We start from the raw sequence: 16956 nt of genomic DNA, 5'->3' as shown, positions 1-16956 counted from the left end.
GAGAGGAGGCAAGGGCTGGTCTGTCTGTCCAGCTCTTTGTCCTCTGCGCCCAGTTCTTCCTTGCTGTGGAATGACTTTTCCTGACCTAGCCAGACCTGTGCAGGAGGGGGTGTGCCTTCCGGGAGGCCTTGGGAGGTGCTGCAGAGCCTTGTCACGGTGGGGGGGGGGGGGCATAGGTCACAGCTGCCTTTTCTGGTAAGAGTGTGGCGTATCAGGAGAGGTGGCCATGCTCACTGTTTCTGCCGGTAGCAACAGTCCTTCTCAGCAAAGGCCTCTTGTCTGCATGTTGACACAATAAGAAAAAAGCCAAACTGCCCTTCAGCCGGCAGTCTGGGTAGAGGAGAAAGGCAGGCTGCCATATCTCAACGGGGAGCCCCCACGTTGGCTCCAGAATTGGAATTTTTGTGGCCAGTTGCTTTTAGCAGCGCTAATGTCATTAAGTAAAATAGCCTGGCTTAGGGAAAGGAAGAGGGCTAGGATCTGCCCAGCCACAGTGCCGGGGCCGCCGCCTCCTGCCCGGTGTCTGTGTGGACAGTGGTCATCATGCCTGGCCCCCACCTCGTTCCTGTGTGCCCGTGGAGTGGGGTGGACCTGTGGCAGTCAAGACGCCCTCTGCTCATTGCTGCAGCTCTGCCTCTTCCACTGAAGGTGCAGACAAGTGGGAGCCCTGGTGGTTCCCTGACTCTGGCCCAGGGGTCTGCCCACCCCGCTTCACAGCAGTAAATGAAGTCAGGTTTAATTCCCTTTATTAAAAAAAGTTGAGGTTGCAGCCCTTTGAGGAGAGAGGAAAGTGGAGGATGGCAGGACCCACACAGAGGTGCTGACAGGATTTCACGACAGACAGCTCTCACCCTTGGGTCTTTCCTCATGACAGTGAGCAAGATGACACCCCCACCACGCCGGGCCCTGCATCTGGCTCCTCACTAGGAATTCCACGTCCCTGCCACTCTGCAGAGGCTGCCCCACTCACCAGCAGTAAACCCACTTTAAAGCCAAGTAAATCTAATTTAAGGACACAAATTGAAAAAGCAGGTTTGTTTATTGCAGTGTAGACTTATTAACTTAAAAAGCCATGAGCCTTGGTCTTCTGTTTACAGATATAAAATGGAACTCCAAAGGAGACTTAATGGGCTTCCCAGATCATGTTCCCTGGACAGATTTTTTCCCCTTCAGCAGTAAATTTAAAAATCAAAAGGACTGAGAAGAAGGGGAGTGCATCCTGTGGTGGATAGGGCAGGCTGGCGGCACTCTTCAGAGCACCTCGTGGCTCCCAGCTGTGCACCATAGTCTCCAAGGCTGGAGAGCACTCTGAGTTCGGGAGAGCGTATCCAGCAGGTGCTATGTGCTGCGTCCTGAGGTGGGTCCCTGATTCTCTGAACCCACATGGGGTGCGAATGCGTGTGTGAGAGCAGCGAGGAAGGCCTGTAGGAGGAGCCGTGAGAGCCAGCTCTGGGGCACTGAGGTTGGCAAGGGGAGTTGGGGGTGGGACCTGTCAGGCCATCCAGTGAGCATGGTGGCTGGAGGGGCCACAGCAGTGCCATCCGGTGTCACAGCACACATCCTGGTCCCACCTGCTGCCAGCCTCAGCGTAGCCTTCCTGTTACAGAGCTGGAGGCTGTTCTGGAGTCATCAGAAGGCTGGTAGGAAGACTCGAGGTGCCCTCTGGTCTGGCTCTGTGCTGGGTTTCAGGTAACGCCTCACTCCCAGCACCGGGGTTGATACTTGGGGCCTCTCACGTGCTAGGAAAGGCCCTACCATGAGCCACATCCCCAGCCCTTTTTAAAGGTGGTGGTGGTTGGTTTTTTTTTTTTTTTTTTTTTTTTTTTTGAGACAGTGTCTCACTACGTTGCCCAAGCTGGCCTTGAACTTGAACTTGTCAGCCTTCTGCCTCAGTCCCCTGAGTAATTGGGATTACAGGCATGCACCATTGTTCCAGGCTCTGGTAACATTTTTCTTAAAAAGACTTATATTTACAAGCTTGAAAAGCACTTTGGAAAATTAGTCTAAGATAATGAACAGGTTATGGGAAGAATTCTCATTTAAAGATTTCTTTTTTTTGCCCCCACTGCTCTTGATCAAAATCAGGGCCTCTCGTGTGCTAGAAAAGCGCACTCTATTAGTGAGCTATATCCCCAGCCCTGAGAAGTTTTATTCTTTGAAGCAGCTTCAAGGAAAAGAGTGACATTGAAGTCTCAAAAAATCTGAGGTGATATATGTGTGTGAGCTTTCTGTCATTCTTTTTTTAATTGTCGATGGGCACAGTATCCTTATCCATTATCCCATGTGGTGCTGAGGATCGAACCCAGTGCCTCACACCTTCAAGGAAGGTGTGCTACCCCTGAGCCCCAGCCCCAGCCTTCTGTCACTCTTAACAATACTAAGATGAGGTGATCCACTTAGAAAAGGTTTATTTGGGGGTCACAGTTTCAGAGGTTCCATGATTAGTTGGTCCTGGCTTTGGGCCTGCCCCCAGTGACCTGAAGACCTCCACTGGTTCCCTCCTCTTCACGTGTCCACCGCATCCAAGGCCAGGTTGGGAGCAGGCCTTCTACACAAACCTTTGAGGGCCCCTTCAGCTGTGAAGGACCACCGAGCGCTGCCAACGAAGATGCTGGTGTGGAGCTGAGGGCTGGTGGATGGCCTCGCCTGTGTGGGTCACAGGGCAGTGCTGCGTGGCAGAGCAGCTGGGAGCCAGGGGCACCTGGCAGGCGGGTTTGGAGGGCGACTTTCCCTGAAGGCTGCATTTCTCAGTGCTGTGCCCATCCCACACCTGGCCACACCTGCATCTGAGCCCTCCCCAGTGCTTAGGTGGGGGCCAGAGACAGACTTGCCACCCATTTCAGAAAGGACGCGGAGCCGTGCTCTCGTATGGCAGGAATTGCACCCACAGAGGGCGAACCAGGCCCCGTATTCAGAGAGATCCTAGCTTTCCTGGTGGAGCATCCTGAAGCTGGCCCACTCCTAGGAACCCCACCTCTGTGTTTGGTGACACCATGGTGACAGGTTTAGGGGTGGCAAACAATTACTACCTCACCACTGCCTCTGTCACACCCTGGCACCTGCAGACGATATGTGTTCTCGAGCCTGTGAGCCAGCACAGCCCTCAGCCTCTTTTTGAAAATAACATTTTATCCAGAATGTCCTTGCTTGTACCCGTTCATTCAGGTGTTGTCCAGGACGGCCTCTGCCACCCAGTGGTAAATGGTCCAAAAAGCCAAAAGTACCTTCAACAGAAAACAGGTGACACCCTCAGCCCAGAGTGTGGTCGGACGCTGGTTCAGAGCACATTGAAGGGCCTGGGTGGAGCATGTCGGGTCGATGGGCTGTGCTCCAGGACAGAGCAGTTACCTGTCACGGGCTGTGCCACTTGGTCGTGGGACCTGGGCCCTGAGTCTGCATTTAGGGATATGAACGACCAGCTCGGCGGCCCTGTGTTCTGATCTCTGCTGGGAATAGAAGAGCTGGCCTGTGCTGAGCTTCAGCCACGAGCAGTCAGCCCCGTGCAGCCTTTTGGGTCTTTGTAAGTACCTTAAAAGGACAGAAATTCCTTACTCCCCGGGGTGGGGCTTGACAGTGCCATCCCCTGCCGGCCTCACCCCCCCCCCCACCCGGAGGCTCCAGGTCCTCCAGTCCTCAGCTGCCCTCTTCTGCTAGGGACTTCGGGCTCCCAGGCTCCCCCTCAGCTGCATAGCTGCACCCTTACCTCCTGGCACCTAGCCCTGTTGGTCCCCCCCACAAGTCACCAGCCCCCTCAACAAGAGCAGACGTCCTGGGAGTCCCTGGTCGTAAATCCTGTAGAACCAGCACCTAGTGGACCTTGTGAAGCAGGAAAGAGCCACAAATACCACTGTGGGTGGCACTGCCTGTGGGGCCACTGTCCCTCCCGCAGTGGGGTCTGAGTGACTTGGGGGCCTTGGTCACTGTGTGAGCGTTGCATTTCCGGCTCTACTGATGACTGGAGAGCTATAAAGCGTGAATATTTACAGTGTACAGTTTGGTGGGTCTGGACATGTGCACACCCCATGAGATGCAGCCATAAGGAGAAAAAGACCTCAGCTCCACAGTCAGGAACACAGGCAGAGCCACGGTGAGCACACTGGAGAAGAAGGTTGGCGCAGAGGAGAGAATGTTTGCAGTTCAATCAAAGACGAGGGCCGAGTTCCCCACGTTCAGAAGCACATGAGCAGCTGCGGAGAGGATTTCACACCATGAAGAAGGTCCACCACGCTCTTAGTCGAAGGGCCTCTGAGCCTCCCAGAGCGACTGTCCACCTGGGCCCCAGTCACCCTGTCACCTTGGGCCTCCTCGTTCCCCCTCTGTTCTAGAAGCAGCTCCCACCCCTCAGCCAGTGGGCAGTGAGTGCTGTCCCTGGCAGTGGAGCCCTGACCTCAGCTGCCTCCAGCTCTGGGAATAGCCCCTTCTTAGACTCTGGCTTTGAGGGCAGCAAACACCTCCACCGGCGCCAGTTTTCACTGTCCCCAAGCTCGGTGACCCAGTGTGGTGGTCAGCCACGGAGACAGGAGTGTACGTTGCTCCACCTCATGAAGCCTCTTGCTCTCTGTCAGAGGGAGAGGTCTGCATGGTTTGCTCTGGAGACCCCACCTCTGGAGAGGAGCCCGCAGAGACCCTCGGAGCGCCCTGTGCCCTGGTCTGAATGGCACTGCAGTTGTTTTTAGTCTTTGTTGTCACAGATGTCCACTGGGTCTGCTAAGTTACACTGCAGGAGAAAACCCAGCACCGTTGCTTTCTCTACCCCTGGAACGGTCAGTCAAGACATTCTGTAAACTCACTTTTAGCGATAGTGTGAACCAGTGCATTGCACGCTGTCATCTGTCTGTGTTGTGTGTGGAACGGGTATGGTGGCCGCTCACAGAACGGACCAGGGGCTGAGTGGGCACAGGGGTAGGAAGAACATCTACTTAGAATATGTTTTATTTTCATCTAGAAACAATCCTAGTGTGCACAGGTCAGAAACAGGTTGACTTTGGGGTCTTGGTGTCAAACAGTGCGGTGCCCCCCAGCCCCACTCCCCGTCTCTGCCGCCAGCTGGGCTTCCTCCAGCCTTGCAGGAGCGAGTCCTTAACATCACTGAGTGCAGTCCATAGCCCTTTCCGCCGTCCAGGTTGACGTTAAGCTCTTCTGCCTGGGTGTGGGCTTGTGGCCCGGGCAGCCTGCGGGGCAAGACGGTCCAACTTAGGTCTCCTTCCTGCCTTTCCTGCAAGGGGTGGGCAGTGTCTCCACCTGGCCCTCACTGTTGCTCCTCTGTGCCCTCCAGGGCAGGCACCCCAGTGTCTCTCCCTGAGGAGCGCTGAGCCATCCGCTGCTCCAGCTCAGGGGACGAGGACAGCCGAGCATGCCGTCTCCTAGGTACACGATGGCACAGTGGCTAGTGGAGTGAGGCCAGCGGCCTCCCGCATGCCCTCAGCCTCTGAGTGAGCGCGGCCTTCACCCTGGCCACACAGGGAGGGTTGCCGGAAGGCCTTTCTCCCCCAGGTGCTGCGGAGGGAGCCTGGGACCCAGGACGAGAGACCGTGGAAGACCCGCAGGGTATCAGGTCTGCGCAGATGTGTGCAGGGTTCCTGTGGCTTATCCTTAATCTGACAAGAGAAGTTAAAAAAAGACAAGTTGACCACCACCCCATTATTTAATTAATTGAGTCTTTCACTTAAAAAAGGCAGATGTATGGGGGGACCTGGGTTTCTTATGGCCTGCTTCTGTGTGCGGTGTGACCTGTGCTTCCCTGTCCCCCACCCCGGCAGTGGGGCCTACTCCCACCAGCGCAGCGTCTCCAGGGCCAGGAGTCTCCCTGGGGTACTTCCGGGAGTGTGTCGGGGGTGCTCCCAGTCCCCCTGGCAGGCAGTGGCCTGTGAGTTTGGAGAGAAGAATGAGGACTGCCCTTTGTCTCCCAGAGAAGCTCTGGGAAGGGCCAGATGCTGCCCAGCAGGTGCTGTCTGCTGGCCAGCTCGCCCCGCACACTGTCGCCCTAGTGCGGAGCGCGGTGGGCTGACAGGAAGGCCGCTGCATGCTGCCTGGCCTTGTGGGGTGCCGCGTTGCCCTCTGGGGTCTCAGCAGAAGCGGAAGCCAGGATTCACTGTGCTGTGGAGAGCCTCCCGAAGGAGGCCCACTCCCTTGTGACAGGTGACAGGCTGCCCCTGCCCAAAGTGGGCCTAGCTCATGCCTTGTGGTTCCTGTATGTGCAAATAAGTCCAAGAAAACACGGAGAGGAAAGTGAGGCTGAACCCTCTGTCCCTGAGTCTGAAAACCAGTGCTGCGCTCACCTGTCTGGCAAAGCACAGGTGGTCAGGTCACACCGGGACCCGTCATTAGTATGCCCCTCGTTCCCATTTGGCAGTCGAGAGAAGCAAGGCCCTTTCCCAAATCCCCAGGACAGGTGCAGAACAGGGACCCCCGGTCCGGGGCTGAGCATAGGTGTTGCCTGTACTGACCCTCCTGGGCCCTCCTCGGGGTTGTCTGCGGAGTGTGGAGGCACCAGGAGGGGGAGGCAGGGAAGGGGCAAGGCCTCTGAACTGGTGTGGCCCTGGATGGGCCCCGTGTCCCAGTGGCTTCCAGGACTTAGGCATTGTGGTGAGCTGTCTCCTCTGTGCTTCGTCCACTTGCTCCTTCTGTGCAGAACATCTTGTGGGCTGCCCTTCCCGTGCGGCCTGCCGTGGGTTTCCCGGCTGTGGAGGAGAGCACGTTGTATCCAAGGTGCAGAGATTTTGCTGCCCGACCTGCTTCCCCTTGGCTGTGAGGATCCAGGGCCATCAGCTTGTCTCCCTGTGCCTCTGAAACTCCTCCAGTCCCGGGGTTCTGCTCCAGAAGTTCAGGGGGTGGCGCTGGCCCTATTCCTGGTCTCGGAGTGCCCTGTAGCCTGGTGGAGTCTTCCTGAAAGCTTTCCTTCCTTCAGTCCTTCTTAACCGTTAGCTGGTGAATCTGCTTATGGTAGGAGGAGGAGAGGTGAGCCAGGTCCGTGGGTGCCGGGGTCGCCTGCAGGGCGCTAGCCACAATGCTGGTTCATTGCCACAACCCAGGCACGAGGAAGTATCATGACGGCACGGACCTAGAGTGATGCGAGGAGGCTCTGTGGGCTGGGCTGGGGCTCAGGGGCAGAGCACCTGCCTGGCACGTGTGAGGCACTGGGTTCAATTCTCTGTACCACATAAAATAAAATAAAATGAAGGTCCACTTCCAGCAAAATGGAGGCAGAGATGTTACACTTCATAGAAAAACCCCCACAGACCGTGTCCATTTCTGGCTGGTGCCAAAGCAGCAGGGAAGCAGAAGTCCCAGTGGCTGTGTGATGTGGAGGGCTCAGGCACGGAGAGCAGGGTGGCCCCGAAGCCTGAGCATTAGGTGGCACCTCCTGTGAGGAGCCTGCCTGGGTGAGGAGAAGGGCCAGCCACAGAGCGCCCTGGGTCCTGGTGGCCCCACCTGCAGATTCCAGGGGCCCTGGCCACGGGCAGATTCCTGCAGATGTAACTGCAGTGTCACAGCTGTCACAGGAACAGCACCCGTTGGCTCACCCATGCCCAGGGCAGCAGGCATGTGGGCAGCACACGTTTGGGGCTTCCAGGTGGAGGGCGTCCTGCCCTGCTCCTTCCCATGCACACACAGGGGCCCTTGGCCTCTTGGGGACCTCAGAGAGCGGCATCCTCCTCGCAGTTTGTGGTTACTGCTAGCAGCGGAGAACCAAGCCAACTGCGGGCAGGGAAGGGTGACCACGGGGAAGGGACAGCACTCTGCGGGAGGCACCTGGCCAGCCCAGCGTGCACCTCACTTCCCAGTCCTCCCTGGCGTGCGGTGGGTCTGAAACAGCCAAGGACGTACCACCCGACACAGGCCCTGGCCCCCCTGGAGTTGACCAGCAGCCCTCCCGATCAGCAGGTGGATTTTTTCCTTCTAAAAATAAACTGGACTAACACAGAATTTACGTCAGAAGGTGTTGACCTTGCGCTGAGCTGCAGAGCCGCCTGGGCAGTGCGGAGGCTCTTCATCCTGGTCCACCTGTGGCTTACGGGTTTCTCTTGCTCCTTCAGGTCCGCCACCGGTGGTGCGAGCTCGTGGTGAAGCACAGGCACGCCCAGGCGCACAGGCACGTGGAGAGGTTCCTTCTGGAGGACCAGGTGAGGAGTGGGCCTGCCTGGCCTGTCCTGGCCACGCCCTCTGCACAGCGCCAGGGCTCCTCACAGCGCTCACAGGCCCAGGCTTCAGGCCCAGGTGGCTCTGCGGCCTCTTTCACTTGCCCCGAAAGCCTGTCCCCTTGCAGTGCCTCTGAGGCAGGGAGGTACGTACCCCGAGTGCTCCTGGGGTCTGGCCTGCCGTGGACCACTGACCTCTCCGCAGAGGAAGTGTACTGCAGGTCTCCTGGCCAGGGTCATGGCACTGCACTCGGGGGTCATGGGAAGTGTGCGCGAATGTGTTGGGGAATGTTCTCCCTGGCCACCTCTGATGTCCCTGTAGGACACCCTGGGGATCACCACCCTGGGCACCTACTGGACCCTGTGCCCCTCCCACCCCCCAGCAGTGCCTCTGAACCAGCTGCCTGCCCAGTGCTGTGGGCTACTGGGATGGAGCCACTGTCCATTGGGTACAGAGTGGGCATGGTGTGGAGAAGGACTCCTGTGGGGTCTCACCAGGGCACGCCAGTGAGTGAGCAGCTCACCCCGAGAGCAGCACAAAACCTGTGGCAAAGAAATGTCACTCTTGCCCAGTGGGAGCAGGAGTGCAGAAGGGCAGGTGTGCACGCACCTTGGCTCTTCCTGAAGGTGGCTCCGCGGAGCGTCCCAAGCCCGCTCCTCACCACGCCAGGGCCTCCTGTCGGAGCCTCTCAGAAGTGCACCTTCCAGTCCCTGACCACTGGGTTTTTATCTTGTGCTGCCTTGCGGCACTTCTTTTAATTTGCTCCAACAGAACGAATCCTGGGGTGACCAGGGGTGGGACGCACAGCGGGCAGAGGCCCAGGGACCCATCTTGCAGAAGCAGTTGGCAGCTGTAAGCGAGTGGGGCAGTGCAGATGGGGTCTCCACAGCACCGTCCTCAGAACAGGGCACCGGTGTCTGCTGCCGTGGGAAGTGGTCAGCCGGGCAAAGGGACAGGCACTGGGTCCTCCTGCCCATGGCTGCTGGGTGGTGTGCTCCTTGCTGCCCTGGTGGGTGACAGCCTTAAAGAGGAGTCACTCGGGACACTCCCTGAAGGATCCCTGTCTCTGGGACAGACCCCCGTGTTCCCATGGAGGTTGTTGTGGGGACCCCGGCTCTGCCCCAGCCTTGCTGATGCCATCTCGCTGGCACCAGGGAAGCCACCAGAATCTGTTGACAGAGGCTATACAGTAGGGGCTCATGGGGCCTTGGTGAGAACAGGGAGGAGCCAGGCATTGTGGCTCTGAGTTACAGGACCGCTCCCCGCTGTCGGGGAGGCCGGCACGGCCGCCCAGGGCACGGGGCTGGCAGAGGAGTCTCTGACACTGTGGCTTCTGCTCACAGGCCATGGGCGTGTACCTGTACGGGGAGCTGATGGTGAGCGAGGATGCCCGGCAGCAGCAGCTGGCCCGCAGGTGCTTCGAGCTGGCCAAGGTGCAGATGGATGGACCCTCGGCCGATGTGGTGGCCCAGATGCTGTTCTAAAGAGGTGATTTTCTCCGTCTGTCCTGCGGTTTTGGGGACTGAACCCGGGTGCTCTGCCACGTGCCCCTCCTAGGAGCCCAGCAAACCAGGGTGCCCCAGGGTTTCAGCAGCTGCTGCCTTGCAGGGCGGCACTCCAGCCGAGGCAGAGAGCCTGCTGGGGATGAGGCCAGGGTCCCTGAGCACCTCGTCTGCTGCATGGTCACAGCAAGCACAGGCACCGGGGTGGCCCCATGAGGTTTGTATGTTTATAGGAACAGGAGTTGTGAGATCAGCCCTCCGGTGGGCGCGGCCTGCCATGGGCAGCCTGGCAGAGGCCCCGGTCCTCTCCAAGTCCACGGCCGTCCATCCTCTGCCTGCAGCGCTTTCTCCTCCACAAGGCTCCCCAGTCCCCACAGCCTGCACCTCGCTCAGAGCCACCCTGTCTCCCTTCCCCTCGCTGTGCTGCAGAGTTTCTGCTTAAGTGACTTCCCCGTTCCTCGTGCCTGGAGGTGGCCTGTGAGCTCTCCTTCCTGGCAGGCAGCCTCTAAACGTGGGTGTCGTTCTTAAAGCGAGGGACCCGGGGCTGAGGGCGGCCCTGGTGGTCTGGTGTGCTCTTCCTCTAACAGTCAGAACCATTTGTCTTCTTGGTTTTTCTTCAGAGTCTTAAATAATCTGCCTAATTGTGTGTCCTTTTTTAAAAACAGCACCAGATCTCAAGTGTCCGTCCTGTCCTAAAGCTTCTCTGTGGTTTAATGAATATCTCAGGATCCGGTGTCTAGGTTCTTGGGGCTTTGCTGGACATTTAGTTTACTGTTCTGCTCTTACCAAGCCCATTTCTGTGGACTGTTTAAATGTCTTATTTTCCTGTAAGAACTCTGGTACTGAAGAGGAAGAGAGACTTCTCCAGTGTGACTGTGCTCTTCCAGAAGACTCTGGGCCCTGTTTTCCAGGAGGAGGGGACAGTAGGAGTAACTGAGGGACGCACAGTGTCATGGTGGGACGTCAGATGCTCCGGCTCCCCAGGGCAGGGTAGGAGCTGAGCAGGAGCCGCTGCGGGAGCCATGGCACCACACAGGAGGAGTTGCTGTGGCGTGGCCAGCTCTCCAGTGGCCCCCGATTTGGGGACTGAACCTGGTGCTCTGCCACTGAGCTACATCCCCAGCCTTTTTGTTCTTTGAGGCAAGATTTGGCTGAGTTGCCTGGGCTCGCCCAGACCTTGTGGTTCTTCTGCCTCAGCCTCCTAAGCGACTCTTCAGTCGTCCGAGTGCCAGCTCCTTGTGACTTCATTGTTATCGTCATTTATTTTTGTCCCTAAGAGACCGAGGAGTCGTCCTGCCCCAGAGCTGCCACCCTTCGTGCAGTCTTTGTTCCTGTCCCTGCTCTTGTAGCCAAACCCAGGGATCACAGCAGATGCCTGTGCCCCTGCTGAGCCAGGGCCGCTCCCGAGTGGCACCCTCAGCGGGAAGCCCTTGCTGCCCTGGGAGAGGTCCCCAGAGATGTCCCGGGCAGGCCATTTAGATCTGAGGCGAGAAAGCACATGTCTCCGAGAATCAGAAGCAGGAGGCTGAGAGCCGGGCAGGACAGCCGGCGGAGTTCTGCCCAGGCTGGCCGATGGCCGCCCACCTCCCGTTCCAGAGCTGCCCTGGCCTTCCGGGTCCTCTGGGTGCCGAGCTGGGTGGCGCAAACCCCTGGGCGTCTGGATGGCACTGTTGGCCGGTGCGCCGGCCTGGCGGTGTGCGGCCTGCCCAGGGAGCGCCCGCACCGCGCTGCTCTCGAGTGCCCTGGCTGCTTGGGTTCCTGGCATGCTGATTTGTGACTTAAGATTAAAATCACATTGCCAGGGATTACCACGCAACCACGACCTTGGCTGCGCCCCAACCTGTAGTTGCCCTCAGTCTGCCGCGTGGAGAACAGAGGCGCCTCGTGGCCCTTGGAGACCAAAGACGCCCACGGCCAGGAAGACGCTCGCCGGCCCTTTACCTTTGCCCGCGGTGACCTCTCTGACGAGGTGCAGAGCTTAGCTGATGGTGAACAGTGATTGGTTTCCGCCTTGTTCACAGTGGCTAAGTTCTGCACCTGAAGAGAAGGTGAGACGGGCGGCTGAGTCGGAGCCACTGTGCAAGGCCTGGCTGACGGGGACGGTGCTGCTGAGCGCCCGGCCAGTGTGGAGCACGACCCTGGAGGAGACCCCTGCCCCGGGCGCTCTGCCCGCTGCCAGGGCTGCGGCAGAGCACCGGCTGCCCAGTCTCCTGCAGACCCGTCTGCTCACTCGCTAGGCTGTCTGCAAGGGTCAGGTACCAAAGGTCGCAGGCACTGTCCTTCTAAAACTGCGTGCAGTGAAGCCACGTTGTGACTGTCACATTTGTGGGGGGCTCTGTTGTCACTTCGCAGGCGCCGTGAACTCTCTCTTGTGTTTGCAGCCGCTGGTGGACATGGCGCGAGCTCCAGCCGAGGCACTGCTTCTCCGGGCTGTCAGTTGGACCCGCCCTCCGGTGCCTACTGAGCTGATATCAGTTCTCATTTTACACACTGGCTCAGTTCAGCAGGAACAGGAGTCGAGCCCTTGAGCAAAAGCCTTCCCGTTTGTAAGTGCCCGCAGCTCACACCAGGTGGGACGTCCACTCACACGGACACGGGCCTGAGCGGCCAGCAGCAGACCCCAGCGGCCAGCGTGGTGTCCATCTGTATGTGCTCCCATGGCCACTCCTCAGGGCAGATGGGCTGGTGCCAGGGCCTGTGACCGTCCCGGTGTGTGAGGGAGGCAGGGCCACCTCTCGCCAGGCGGCTTAGGCTTCCCAAAGCCTCTGGTGGACACGGGTCTGAGGGGAGCGCTCTTCTTGGGGTCCGCCTGGTAGAGGAAGCCTCCGGGCACGGCCCACAGGGTTTCACAGCCAGGTGTGAGGGCAGGGGTGGCGCACAGTGCCACCGTGAGCCACTCCCAGGGCGTAAGATGGGGCCTGGCCTCATCCTGTCCTCCGGACGCAGAGCCGAGGCCCACAAAGGTGCTCTTTAGCAGGAATCCCTCCCTGGGACCAGGTAATAAACTTTACTGGTGTTTCTTTTGCAGGAAAGATCACAGGTTCTCCGACACGTCTCCTCCCAGCCCTGGTGGGACCAGGATCGCCTTGACCCTGGACGTTAAAGGAGGGGCTGGGGGCTGCTAAAGCCGTCAGTCGACGACACCGTGCATCTCGCCGCACCCTCTGTCCAGAGCAGGGCTCTGCTGAGTCCATGCAGCGGAGGGTCCTTTCGGACACAGTCCCCACCTTTGAGGTGTGGAGTCTGCGTGGCAGTGCTGGGTCTCGGGGCCTCTTGCCTTCCAGCCGTGGATGGTCTGGGACACATGGCAGAGCTGATTGCAGCCTCTCTGCCGGTGGCTGCGCCCAGAGGTTCCTGTGATTCCCGAGAGGCACATCTTCCGCACACGGGCCTGGCCAGCACCCCTGGCTTCCTCTCCTGGGCGAGTCCCGGAAGATTCTGCAGATCATTTTGTCGATGTGTCTAGTATTTAGATTTTTGAAAAATTTTCATACTTTTTTGTAAAAATGCAGGATAAGAATCTTAAGCATATTAATAAAATGTGAAGGATTTGGTCTTTGTGTTCCTCTTTCTTCTGAATCTGATACTGTTTAAAAATAAAAACACATTGACAAGAAAAAGGGGTTCCGCATGTTCTTCTGGGCCTTCCCACCGCAGCTGGTCCCAGCTGTTTCCAGGGCAGGAGCCTGAGGGTGAAAGGATCGTGCCCTGCCCACGCCGCTCCCAGGCTGTCCTGCAGTGTCTGGGGTCCACCGAGGCACCCAGGGGTCTGTGGTGGTGTCCTTTCTCGTCCCCACAGGGTTCAGGTTTAAAGGGCAAGCTGGAGAGCGAGCTTCTCGGTGCCCTCAGAGAAGGATGGCTTTTTAAAAGCTGCTCTGGGTGTGGTCATGTGATCCTGGGCTGGGCTGGCTGAGGAGCAAACCTGAGCTGCGCCTGGTTCTGGTTGGTTCTGCCCCACCCAGAGGGACTGGGGGTCCTGCCAGGAGGCCTTGGTCCTCAGATCCCACCCTTCTGCACCAGTGACCCTTGTCCTTGAAGCTGCTCGGGACTTGCTCTTGGCTCTTCCGTGTGCTCTGCATGTTGATGGCACCTGCTGTGTGCCATCATAGAGCCTGAGTCGGCATAAGAGCACAGCTTCGCGTGGAGACTGAGAGGAGGTGGTGCTGGGACGCTTGGAACCCCGAGTGTTGGTCGGCCTCTGAGGCAGAGCTGAGGGGACCCCAGGAGAGCAGCCCATGGCACCTTGCAGCCTGCGCCAGGTGGGTGCACTGCCCACCTGCAGCCCACTGTGGAGACCCACAGCCCAGCGACTTGGTCTTGTTTTTTCAAAGAGGCGAAAGCTGTGTCTTGTCTCCCAGAAGCCACGGAGGCAAAGCTGAGCTGCAGCAAAGGCCGTGGGTCCCTCTCCCCGGGTCACGGAGGCCCGCCAAGTGCTGTGACTACTTGGGCACTCGGTGGACACTAGCACTGGGGTAGAGCTGGTCTCCACCCCCAGGCATGGGCGCCCAGCCTGCACCACCAGGCCTGCAGCCACCTCCCCACGGTGCAGTCCCTGCTCCCACTCGCCCGTCCACCCGTCTCGCAGGTAGTGGGAGGGGGCCCTCCCCGCTGCCCCTAGCATCAGCTCCAGCCTGGAGAGCCGCAGGGCAGGCCTGGCAGAGGCTCTGGAGCTGAGGGTGGCACCCTTTAGTCATGGCCAGTGCGACCCTCGACAGCGACAGGAGGACCCAGCAGGGGCTTCCAGCAGCTGGCTTTCACTCTGGGGGCAGGTGACTCCATCTGGTCAGAAGCATGGGTGTGTGCCAGGGACCCTGAGTGAGATGGACCCATCCCCAAAGTCACTGTCCAAGTCACAGCCAGATTTGGGCATGCATCCATGTGGCTCGGGGTTTGTCCCTCTGCACTGCTCTGTGCAGTGACGTGTGGAGGCCTTGGTGTCCAGCTCTCCTAGGCACCCCAGCTTGCGCTCAGCTGCCGGGCGCGAGTCCAGCCTGAGGCCGGGAGCCCCAAGCCTTGAGTGCCACCTGCTCCACACGCTGCCTGCAGGGTCCCATCTGCGGAGTCCCCCGCTCACCTTCCTGACAGCCTGCTGGGGTGCCCAGGGAAGCTCGTGGCACCTCCTGCTGGGCACTGGGTTGAGCAAGCAAGCGGGAAGCTCAGCTGCCTCCAGGCAGGGTGCACCAGAGGACTGCCCTCCTTGCCACCAGGGCAGGGACCGCCAGATGCCATCGGCTCCAAGTCTAGTGGAAACAGACACCAGCTCCTCTGTCACTCAGGGCTCCCTTCCGGGGCCTGTGGAGTTAACCCTGAGTCACTGTGGCCTTGAGCAGCCAGCAGGACAAAGCTACACTGACCCCACAGGGCTCCCCTGGCCATGGAAGGGTGGGGTCTGTTGGGCACTGGACAGGGCCAGTTGTGTTCTCTGTGAGATGCCCACCAGCCTGGGGGGAGTCCTGTGGCCACACCTGGACTGGTGGGGCCCCGAGTCAGAGGCTGGTGGCAGCACCCTGCGGCTCCGGCCCTGTGGCCTCAGCCCCCACACCCTGGCAGTGCCCTCTGCTCCTGAGCAGCCCTCGAGCCCAGAACGGTCAGTGCTTTGGTTCCCCGGGGTTGCTGTGTGTGTCAGGAGAGCGAGGGGCCTGTCCTTTGAGCAAAGTACTCGGTTAACTGCTGAGCGAGTGTCCTCCAGGAGAACAAAGGGTTCGGCTGGCCCGTCCCGTCCCTGCTGAGGCCACCAGAGTAGGAAATGCTCCTCCTGGGCAGGCCCTGCCTTCTGGTGGCCACTCTCAACACCGGCATCTCTTCTCCAGGGGCCACCGCTGCTCTGGCGCAGACGAAAACAGGCCGCACCAACCGCCAACCTGTGGCTGGAACCAGCCAGGGTCCCGGGCCTGGGAAGCCTAGCCTGTCACCCCAGCTCACCCTGGCCATCCCTCTGCAGCCATCCGACCTGGCCTGGCACAGCGGCCGTGGTCCCCACTGCATCCAGTCCCAGGGTCACCCCAGACCACCCAGACTGCAGACCGTCCCCCTCATGGTTCCCACCACCTGGCTGTGAGGCTTTGGGCGACATCAGGGAGAAATGCAGAGAATCGGCCAGACAGGAAGTGCAGACGGGGGTCAGGAAAAGCAATAAGAGCAAACGTCCCCGTGCCCCATGGTGGCTTCTACTGGAGAATTAAAGGATTTAAAAACACTTATTTTTATTGGAATTTCAAATCAAAACATCAAAGTAGTCGTCTACAGCACAAGCAAGGTGCCCTCACCTGGAGCAGAGACATCGAAGATCCTCCCGGAGCTGTGGAGGGAGCCACCGTGAGGCGGGTGCTGCCTGGATGGGGTCGGTCTGTGCACAAGGCGGCCCCGCCCGGGAGGCTCCTCTGACCCCGCAGCACCTCCCACATGCACCTTCCACACAGCCTGGGTGCTCGGCCTGTCACACTGGTCCCCAGAAGGAACACTGGCTTCAGAGCACGGTGGCTTTGTGGGGAGCCAGCCTTGGGATGTTCTGGTGGGCTATCTCAGGCCCTCTGCGAGGGCCACCCACAGGAGGACTCCACAGTGGGGACACCAAGCTGAGAGCTGCCCAGGCCCAAGGTCAGGTGCCAGACGCCTGGGAGTGGGGGTGGGGTCCGGGTGGGCTGCGGGGCCTCCCAGGGCAGTTCCCAGAGGCCGAGCTCGGTGGGGGGCAGGGCCTCCACCCCTCCTGGTCACTGTCACTGTGCACAATGACCATGTCCCTCCAGCTGGGTTGTGGGGAAGGGCCTGGGGGGCACGATTCAAGCGTGAGCTTTATGGGTCTTTCCTACCCTCGGTGCTGTCTGGGAGACTGATGGCCAGCAAGGAGTTTGTCCCAGCCGACCAGCAGGACACTGTGGAAGGTGAGGCCTGGGGCCGCCTGGGGGAAGCAGTGGCCATACAGCTGGGAGGGCTTCAGGAAGGGGTCTCCTGGGCACCAGTTCAAACCCCCTCTTGTTTTGAACTAGGCCCAGGAGAGAGGCTGAGGTGCGTGGTCACTGGGGTGTGGCCTTGCAGCTGGCGATGGCTCGTTAGTGCTGGGGGACAATGAGGCCGGGTGACATGGGCGACAGGGCGCTGTGGCCTCCTCTCCAGGCAGCCCACAGGCCAGGTCTGGTCAGTACCGAGCGGCTGACATGGCCAGTGCAGGGGTTTGGCTCCTCGGACCCAAGGACTCTCGGATGGGACCACTGCTCTGGAGACACGGCCAGACTCTGTGGCCACTGCCAGGTCCTGGGTGCCCTCGGGCAGACTGTCCGTCCCGTTCCCCTGGAGGCTGCCTGCCTGGGAGACAGCA

At 59.5% G+C, this 16956-nt stretch overlaps 1 protein-coding gene across 6 annotated transcripts in view; it reads left to right on the top strand.

Annotated features, from left to right (window-relative positions):
- The window catches only part of AOPEP (aminopeptidase O (putative)), a gene marked incomplete at its 5' end in the record, with an annotated part of 271341 nt that extends 258532 nt beyond the window's left edge, over positions 1-12809 (top strand). For 3 of the 6 annotated variants that reach the window (XM_081262546.1, XM_081262545.1, XM_081262543.1), the window contains 3 exons: positions 8037-8123; positions 9483-9627; positions 12670-12807. In XM_081262546.1, the coding sequence (XP_081118672.1) occupies positions 8037-8123; positions 9483-9623 (228 nt within the window). In that variant the 3' untranslated portion in view covers positions 9624-9627; positions 12670-12807. The other 3 variants (XR_014018177.1, XR_014018176.1, XM_081262544.1) reach the window with 3 other exon arrangements.
- Positions 12810-16956: the final 4147 nt, after the last annotated feature.

The sequence above is a fragment of the Spermophilus citellus genome (assembly GCF_964194105.1).
Source record: "Spermophilus citellus genome assembly, chromosome: 12".
In the NCBI taxonomy this organism is placed as follows: domain Eukaryota; kingdom Metazoa; phylum Chordata; class Mammalia; order Rodentia; family Sciuridae; genus Spermophilus; species Spermophilus citellus.
Note: the sequence above shows the minus strand (reverse complement) of the source record. Positions and strands in the feature narration are given on the sequence as shown.